Here is a 9026-nt window from a genome sequence, read left to right as displayed (position 1 = left end):
CTCTCTCTCAAAATAAAAAAAATAAACAAAAACAAAGACAACCTAGATTGGGCAGAACAGCTTTACAATAATTAAGTCATGATATTTGTGAAAGTAATATGGGCTATAGCATCACATGACTGAACATTAGCAGACTTATTTTAGCGCTCCAGTTTTTCTCCAACAGATGTAATTAGAAGAACTGACTTACATGAATTGATTCAAAGGATTTGAAGCATAAATATTTGCAATTGTTATACCTTCTTGTTGGTTAGACCTCTATTTATGATATAGTGCCCTTCTTCATCTCTTGCTACAGTCCTTGGTTTAAAATCTAGTTTGTCTGATAAAAGAATGGCTACCTTGGCCTTCTTACGACATCCACTAGTATGATAAATTGTTCTTTACCCTCTCCCATTTTTTAATGTTTATTTTAGTTTTGTGAGAGACAGAGACAGACCATGAGCGGGGGCGGGGGGGCAGAGAGATAGGGAGACACAGAATCAGAAGAAGTAGGCTCCAGACTCTGAGCTGAGCACACAGCCTAATGCAGGGCTCAAACTCACGAACTGTGAGATCAAGACCTGAGTCGAAGTCGGACACTCAGCTGACTGAGCCACCCAGGCTCACTTTTAGTATGCAGGTGTCTTCAGGTCTAAAATTAATCTCTTGTAGGCATCATATAGATGGATGTTGCTTCTAAAGAAATCTTTTGATTGGAGCGTTTATTCCATTTACAATCAAAGTGATTTAAAACAATTAATGTTTATATTTGAGAGAGAGAAACAGAGAGACAGAGCATGAGCAGGGGAGGGGCCGAGAGAGAGGGAGACACAGAATCTGAGCTGTCAGCATGGAGCCTGACATGGGGCTCAAACTCATGAACCACAAGATCATGAGCTGAGCCAAAGTAAGATGCTTAACCAACGGAGCTACTTAGAAGTCCCCAGACTGATTATTGATATGAATTTAGTGCCATTGTATTACCCTTAACACATTGTTTCTGGAGATTTTCTCTGTTATTTTCTAGTCTTTGTTGCTTTTCCTTTTTCTTTCCCAGTCAAAGTGTCCCTGTCATATACCTTGCAGGGGCTGGTTCGTTTCTGTTTGTCTGGGAAATGCCTCATCTCTGCTTCTATTCAGGATGGTAGCCTTTTGGGATAGTGCATTCTTGCTGCAGATTTTTCCAAGACAGCATGTTGAATATATCATGCCACTCCCTTCTGGCCTGCCCAAGTTTCTGTGGAGAGTGTTACTGCTAACCTTATTTTCTCTCCTTGTAAGTAGGATTGTCTTTGTTCTGCTGCTTTTAAAATTTTTAAAAAATGTTTATTCTTTTTTCAGAGAGAGAGAGACAAAGCAAAGGTGGGGAGGGCAGAGAGAGAGGGAGACCCAAAATAGGAAACAGGCTTCCGGCTCTGAGCTGTCAGCACAGAACCTGATGCAGGGCTCAAATTCATGGACTGTGAGATCATGGCCTGAGCCAAAGTTGGTTGCTTAACTGACTGAGCCACCCAGGTGCCCCTAGGATTTTTTTCCTTATCTCTATATTTTGCGCCATTAGCTATGATATGTTTTGTTGTTGGCCTGATTTTGTGGATTTTTATGGGAGTTCTCTGTGCCTCCTCAATTTGGATAGCTGTTTCTTTCCTCAGATTGAATGGTTTTCAGCTATAATTTCCTGAAATAAACCTTCTGCCCCCCCACTTTCCCTCTTTTTTACTTCTGGGGCTTCTATGATATGAATATTATTATGATTTATGGAGTCACTGAGTTTACTAAGTCTACATTTGTAATCCAATATTTTTCTTCTCTCTTCTTTTCAGCTTCATCGCCACCACCACCATAATTCTATCTTCTATCTCACTTATTCAACCTTAACTTCTTTCATCCTTACGGTCATTATGCCCAATCAGTTTTGAATTAGTTATTGCACTTTTATTTTAGCTTGACTAGTTTTTAGGACTTTTATCTCTATATTAAGGGACTTCCAGCTAGAACTCTTATGATTATTGTTTTAAATTCTGCATTAGCATATTAATATTAGATATATTAGCATATATCTCTTTCCATTAGATCTTTCTTGTTCTGACCTTTTCTTGTTCTTTCTTTTGGGATTAATTCTTCCATCTTGGCATTTTGTCTAGGTATTAGTCTTATGTGTGTTTAACCAGGAAAGCCTGTTGTGTTTCTCGTTCCTGAGAGTAATGGTTTTATTATGAAGAGGTCTTATAGTGTCCTGGGAATGATGCCTCAGGAAGTGTTTCTGGTGAATGCTGCGTGCACTGTGCTGTTGTTTTGGCTGCTCTTTCCCTCAGATCAGTATTCTATATACTTTCTCCTTACCTGCAGCATGGAGTGTGTGGACCTTGGTCAGAGTATGGTAAATTTTATTTTATTTATTTATATGGGAAGGAGGAAGAGCAGAGAGAGAGGGAGAGAATCCAAAGTACGTTCTGCTGAGTTAGCACAGAGCCCAATGCAAGACTCAGTCCCACAAACCATGGGATCATAACCTCAGCTGAAATCAAGAGACAGATGCTTAACCCAACTGAGCCACCCAGACACACTGAGTGTGACAAATTTTAACTAAGTGTGCTTTGGTATGTTTGTTAAGAAAAGACCTGATGCTATTTGTGCTAGTGCTGAAGCTTTACGGCATTCTATGGACAGTAAATGTTGTGCCTTTGTGTGTGGGGGGGAAGTGGATTTGGGCTGGTCTTCTGTGTGGAGGAGTCCACTGCTCTATTTCTCAGGCACACTGACTAGTAAAACAGCAATTGCAAAGCACAGAAAGTAGGGCTTTGTTGAGAGGTTTACCCCACCACTGTTGGTGCTGCGTTGCTTACTGAAGTTTGTATGATGAAGCCCAAGGGAGAGAAATGGCAACAGATCCCTCCCTCATCTCTGAGGAGGCCCATTCAGACCTCCCTACTGTCTGAGAAGCCCTCACAGAAGAGCAAACAATCTCCTCTAGGGTGTCCTAGGTGTCTCCCAGATCTCTGCCTTGTCCTTGGTTGTGTACAGGTTGTCGGTTCACCCATCAATTCAGTGTGTCTGTGTTTTATCCCAGGCAGGCCAGCTGAGTTTTAAAACTCCAAAGTTTGGGGATGTGCTGAGGCACAGACCTGTGCTCATCCTCTGGGGGAGGGTCTCACTGTCCTAGGACTGGTGCAGGTTTGTCCCAGAAGGGCAGCCACCACAAAGCCTGGAGTTTTGTGTAAAGCACAATAAAGAGCTTGTGTCCATCCAGGTTAGCTGCCCTCAGTAGGTGTCTCTGTGCTTATCGTGAGAAGCAGGGGAGCATAATGGCACCTGGCTGGCTCCTGTGTCCCCAGAGAGGTAATGCCACTTCTCCTAGTGCTCCAAGAAACGGGAGACATCTCGAACAGTGCCTACTAGGCAATCCTGAGGTCTTTCTGAACACTACTGGGCTAGCTGCCTTCCTTCTCCACAGGAGCACTGCAATGCCCACTGGGCTCCACCCAGACCATGTTGAGGACCTCTAAAACCCCAGTCTGTGAGCTCAGCTAGCTGTAAAAACTCACAATAAGTAGCCCTTTCTGTTTTCCCAGTCAATAGATTTGAGGAATTATTTTCCTTGTGTAATCTCCTATGTGCCTCCCTCCCTCACTCTCTCTCTTTCTCTCCTCTCTCCCTCTCTCTCTCTGTCTCTCTCTGTCTCTCTCTCTCTCTCTCATCATTTCCCCCCCAAACCACATCTCAAAACCTCCTGTCTTCCAGAATGAGGCCTCTTCTCTCTCTCTGGTTGTGCAGTTTATTCTGTCAGTCTTCAGATTGACTTATTGGGTGTACAGAATGATTTGATATTTCTTTAGCTGTGTTTGAGGGACGGGAATCCTAGGGTCCTCCTAATACTCCCCCCAATTATGTAGTGTCTTATTTTTGGTTCCTGTTTTAAAATCTATTCTGTCTGATGTAAGTATTGCTATCTAGGCTTTCTTTTCACTTCCATCCCTTCACTTTCAATCTGTATATGTCCTTAAGTCTGATTGAATATCCTGTAGGCAGCATAGCAATGGGTCTTGCTTTCCTATTCATTCAGTTACCCTGTGTCTTTTGACTGATACATTTAGTCAATTTGCTTTCAGAGTAATTCTTAGTTTTTAAATGGTTATTTATTTTAGGGAGAGAAGGAGAGTCAGAGCACAAGCAGAGGAAGAGCAGAGAGACAGGGAGACACAGAATGTGAGGCAGGCTCTAGACTCCAAGCTGTGTGCACAGAGCCTGATGCAGGGCTCGAACTCACAAACTGTGAGATCATGACCTGAGCTAAAGATGGATGCATAACCAATTGATCCACCCAGGCGCCCTATTTTCAGAGTAATTATTTATAGGTATGTACTTATTGCCATTTTGTAACTTGTTTTATGTTTGTTTTTGTAGTTCTCTTTTTATCTCTTCTTTTGCTCTCTTCCTTCATGGTTTGATGGCCTTCTTACTGATATGCTTGGATTTCTAATCCTTATTCTTTGTGTATTTATTACATGTTTTTGGTTTGTGGTTACTTTTCAGTTCATATATTAAATCTTATGCCTCTATATTGAGTCAATTGTTGCTTAAGTTTGAATGCATTCTACAATCCCATTTTACTCCCTCCACCATGTTTTATGTATATGATGTCATAATTTACAACCTTTATTTTTAGGAATCCTAGGCTGATTTTTATAGATAGAATTGATTTTATTGCTTTTGTGTTTTAATTTCTGTACTGGTTTTATAAGTGATTAATCTCCTACTTTTATTGCTCTCCTAATGATTTTACTCTTTATAAATTATGGCTTTTCCTTTCTAGTCAAAGAATTCCCTTTAACATTTCTAATAAGGCTGGTTTAGCGATGATAACTCAAAGCTTTAACTATAACTTGGAAAACTCTTTACCTCTCTCTCCTGAATGATATCTGGTAGATAGAGTATCCTTGTTTGGAAATGTTTACATTTCAGCCCTTTGAATATATCGTGGTACACGCTTGTAGCTTGCAAAGTTTCTGCTGAAGAAAATCAGCTGACAGATTTGTGGAGTTTCTTTTGTGTGTAAATATTTTCTCTTGCTGCTCCTCAAATTCTCTATCAATATATTGGTCAGTTGAATTGTCACGTGTCTTGGTATGGATCTCCTTGGCTTGATTTTTTGTAGGCTTTCTGTGCCTCCTTGAACTGGACTTCTGTTTCCTTCTCCAGATAAGGGAACATTATTGCTATTATTCATTTAAATAAATTTTCTGCCCTCTTTCTTCTTTTTCTCTTCTGGGATCCCTATAATGCAAATTTTATTACAGTTGGTGGTATTGCTGATTTCCTTTAATCGATTCTCATTTTTAATGTTTTTTTTCTTTTTGCTGTTCAGCTTGTTTTCTTCCCATTATTCTGTCTTCCACCTCACTGATCTGTTCTCTGTTTAGTCTATTTATTCTTTCTAGTGCATTTTTCACTTCAGTTATTTTGTTCTTTAACTCTGACTTGTTCTTTTTAATATTTTCTATCTCTTTGTTCAAGTTCTCATTGAGATCCTTCTCCACTCATTTTTCAATTCCAGTGTTTTTATAACTATTACTTTAAATCCTTTATCAGCCATACTGTTTATATGTTTCACTGTGATTTTGTTCTGTTCTTTCGTTTGGGACACATTCCTAAGTCTCCTCTCTGTGTTTTTTTTTTTTAACGCATATTTATTATTGAGAGACAGAAAAAGACAGAACATGAGCGTGGGAGAGGCAGAGAGAAGGGGAGACACAGAACCCGAAGCAGGCTCCAGGCTCCAAGCTGTCAACAAAGAGTCTGATGTGGGGCTTGAACCCACAAAATGCAAGATCATGACCTGAGCTGAAGTCGGTCACCCAACAGACTGAACCACCGAGGTGCCCCTGTGTTTGTTTCTACATATTAGGAAAATCAGCTACATATTCAGGTCTTGAATTTTGTGGCTTTATGAAGAAGTTTCATATTCTGTTTGCCAGAATGAGGAACTTCAATGGTATTTCCTGTGTGTACCCTATTGCTCTGATTTAGCTGTCATTGTCTTCAGCTCAGTTGGCTACCATGGCCCCACTTTCCTCTGTTGGACAGGGTTTGGTCATTGTGCTCTTATGGGACTTGTCTGGGGGCCACCTTGGACTTGGAATTGTGTCAGACCAGATGTTTCCTCTCAGCACTTTGCTTGACTGCAGTCATATTAAACTGCAGGGCTATCTCCCTGCATTGTCCCCATGTAGTCAGACCAGATGTCTGTTCCCAGTAAGTCTTTTGGGGTTTTAGTGACAATGAGGTACAGGACCATCTTTCTGTGCTGCCCCCTGTGAAGTTTTGGTTGTTGGACAGACTCAGTAGACAGATCAGATGTCTGCCTCTGGCCCACTGCTGGGCAGTGGTGCTGATATGTGTGGTTTTCTTCCCTTCTCCCCAGGGCAAGAGTCACTGTCGGGGCTGCTTGCAGAATAAGACTGATCAGACACCACTTTGGAGGGACTTCTCCTTAGTGGGACTATCTGCAGGAGAATGCAGGAGAGGGTACACAGTATTTGAACCTTATATGGAGGGTGTTTGCTCTGATTCCTGTGGGTCTCCACGTATGTAGCTTGGTAGAGGAAAAAAAAATGGGTCTTGCCACCTCTTTTCTTCTTGGAGTAGTCTCCGAAAGGTCATGCCTTTACTGTGCATGTTATGAGATTAGTAAAAGAATCTCTTTCCTATATACTGCTGGCATTTTCTACACTGCTGCTTCTAGGTTGTATCTCAATGGGATTGTTGACTGTGATCCCTTTTAAGGGCAGGGACTCAGTTTTCTATTACTCTCCATCTCTGTCAGAGTTAAGCCTGCTCATTTTTGAAGTATCCAGAGTTGAGCCCTACTGCTTGTAACAACTCATGAAATTAAGCCCCACTGATTGTGAAAATCAAATGTTACCAGGACTTGCTTACCAGGGCAGGTCCCATGTGAATATAATGTCTGGTGTGGAGTTTGTCCTCTCTCTCCTCCATGATTTTGGTATTTTTCCTATTTATAGTCTCACAGGATGTTTGGTTCAGACCAGGTCTCTGCACTTCCTACCATTATCAGTGTGGCCTCATCCCTGTCTGTTCTGCCAGGTTTTGGGTCATTTTCTGGGTTATTTGCACTGACATGGCTGTTATCTAGGTGTGTCTATGGGAAGAGATGAGTTTAGTATATTGGCACCAACATTTTCCTGTCTTTCCAATTGTCATTGTTTTTTAAAAAATAATTTATATATCTTTTTTATAATCTCTATTTAATAATATATTGTCATACAGTTCCCTTTTCTTTCCTTTCTTTTCTTTGGATTCTTTAATTCTTTAAAAAATTCTAATGTTTATTTATTGAGAGAGAGAGGGAGAGAGACAGAAAGTGAGCATGATTAGGAGAGGCACACAAAGGGAGAGAATCCCAAGCATGTTCCATGCTGTCAGCACAGAGCCTGATGCAGGGATTGATTACAGAAACTATGAGGCCATGACCAGAGCTGAAATCAAGCGTCAGATGTTTAACCAATGGAGTCACCCAGGTGTACTCTTTAATTCCTTTAAAAAAATTTTTTTAATGTTTATTTTTGAGAGAGAGATACACAGAATGTGAGTGGGGGAGGTTCAGAGAGAGAGGCGGACTCAGAATCTGAAGCAGGCTCCAGGCTCTGAGCTGTCAACACAGAGCCTGACGTGGGACATGGACCCACAAACTGTGAAATCATGACCAGAGCTCAAGTCAGCCGCTTAACCGACTCAGCCACCCAAGTGCCCTTCTTTAAGTCTTTTAAAATATTTATAACAGTTTTATAGTATCCTATGTTTAAGATAATCACAATAAAAATTTCATGGTCTGTTTTCTTCTTGTGTGTATTTCATGGTTAACTTTTCTTTGCATGTTTTATATTTTCTTTTTGGTAAACCTGGATGTTTTAGACAAATTGTAGCAAACTGGACACTTGGAGGTCCTCTTGGAGGCCTGTCCTTATTGTTTGCCTCATTATTTATAAATCAGGTTGGACTATTTTTATTGTACTGATGTCTCCTTCCCTGAATTGTGAGCTTCTAATGTTACTTCTCTGAGGGCATGGACTTGGGCATACACACAATCACCTTTGGATGACAGTTACTTAAAAGGGGTCCCTTTGACCATTTCTTTCTCTTGTTTCTCAGATGAGTTCCTTCCTTGTTGGTATTATACAAGGATTGATAGGAAGTATGTGAAACACTGTTCTACTAGGACAAGAGGCAGTATTATAAGCTATAGACTCATAACGAAGGTTTATTTCGCCTGAGATATTATAAACTTGCTTGAATATTTGCTCATATAGAGGGAATTAGTGACCAATGAAATAACTATATGCTAAATTCCTCTTATCAATTTCATAAGCCAGAATTTCTGCTTTTGTTAATACAAAGAAACAGTTCTTTGTAACCAGAAAAAAAGAAAGTGAATAGAACAACACTTGAAATGTTTCCATCAAGCATATTCCAAGCTCAACTTTGCATTATCTTTTATAGAGAATATTTTAGTGGATGAGTTCAAAAATCTATAACATGTGGCTAATTGTTCATTTATAGTAACTGCTATAATTTCACTAATTATAGGAAGACTTCACAAAGACATTTTAGCATGTAGTAATAGCACATAGATTCAACAGTCTTCAAAGATCCAAATTTAAGCTCCAAAGGAAATAAATAAACTTTAAATAAACTTTAAATACTTTTGTTCTTACCAGGATGACTCTTTGACTCTGTCTTGATTTCTGTCTTTCTTATATCTCTTCCAATAGTATCTACGAGGTGTTCTCTGTCAGTATCTATAGAAATAAAGAGTTCCAAAAGACACTGTAAGATCAATGTTAACACATGTGTTTGTGTGCCTAGTGCTCTTCTAATTAGCATTTCTTATTATAGGAGGAGAATTATAGTGAAATGTCTGGGTTGCAGAAACATAATACCTTAGAATCCAAAGAGCTAGTAGTGATCATGTAAGCCCCATCATACTGAAGCATAGAAACGCTTAGTGATTGACAAAGATGGCATAT

At 40.0% G+C, this 9026-nt stretch overlaps 1 protein-coding gene across 4 annotated transcripts in view; it reads right to left on the bottom strand.

Moving 5' to 3' along the window:
* LOC115304275 (coiled-coil domain-containing protein 7-like) overlaps window positions 1-9026 on the bottom strand; it is a 200917-nt gene that overhangs the window by 62209 nt on the left and 129682 nt on the right. For all 4 annotated transcript variants that reach the window (XM_029954403.1, XM_029954405.1, XM_029954406.1 and 1 more), the window contains one exon: window positions 8715-8798. In XM_029954403.1, coding sequence (XP_029810263.1) covers window positions 8715-8798 — 84 coding nt within the window. The remainder of the gene's footprint in view (window positions 1-8714; window positions 8799-9026) is intronic.

Source organism: Suricata suricatta, chromosome 10, assembly GCF_006229205.1.
Source record: "Suricata suricatta isolate VVHF042 chromosome 10, meerkat_22Aug2017_6uvM2_HiC, whole genome shotgun sequence".
Classification (NCBI taxonomy): domain Eukaryota; kingdom Metazoa; phylum Chordata; class Mammalia; order Carnivora; family Herpestidae; genus Suricata; species Suricata suricatta.
The sequence above is the reverse complement of the archived record's forward strand: the minus strand, read 5'-3'. Positions and strand labels throughout refer to the sequence as shown.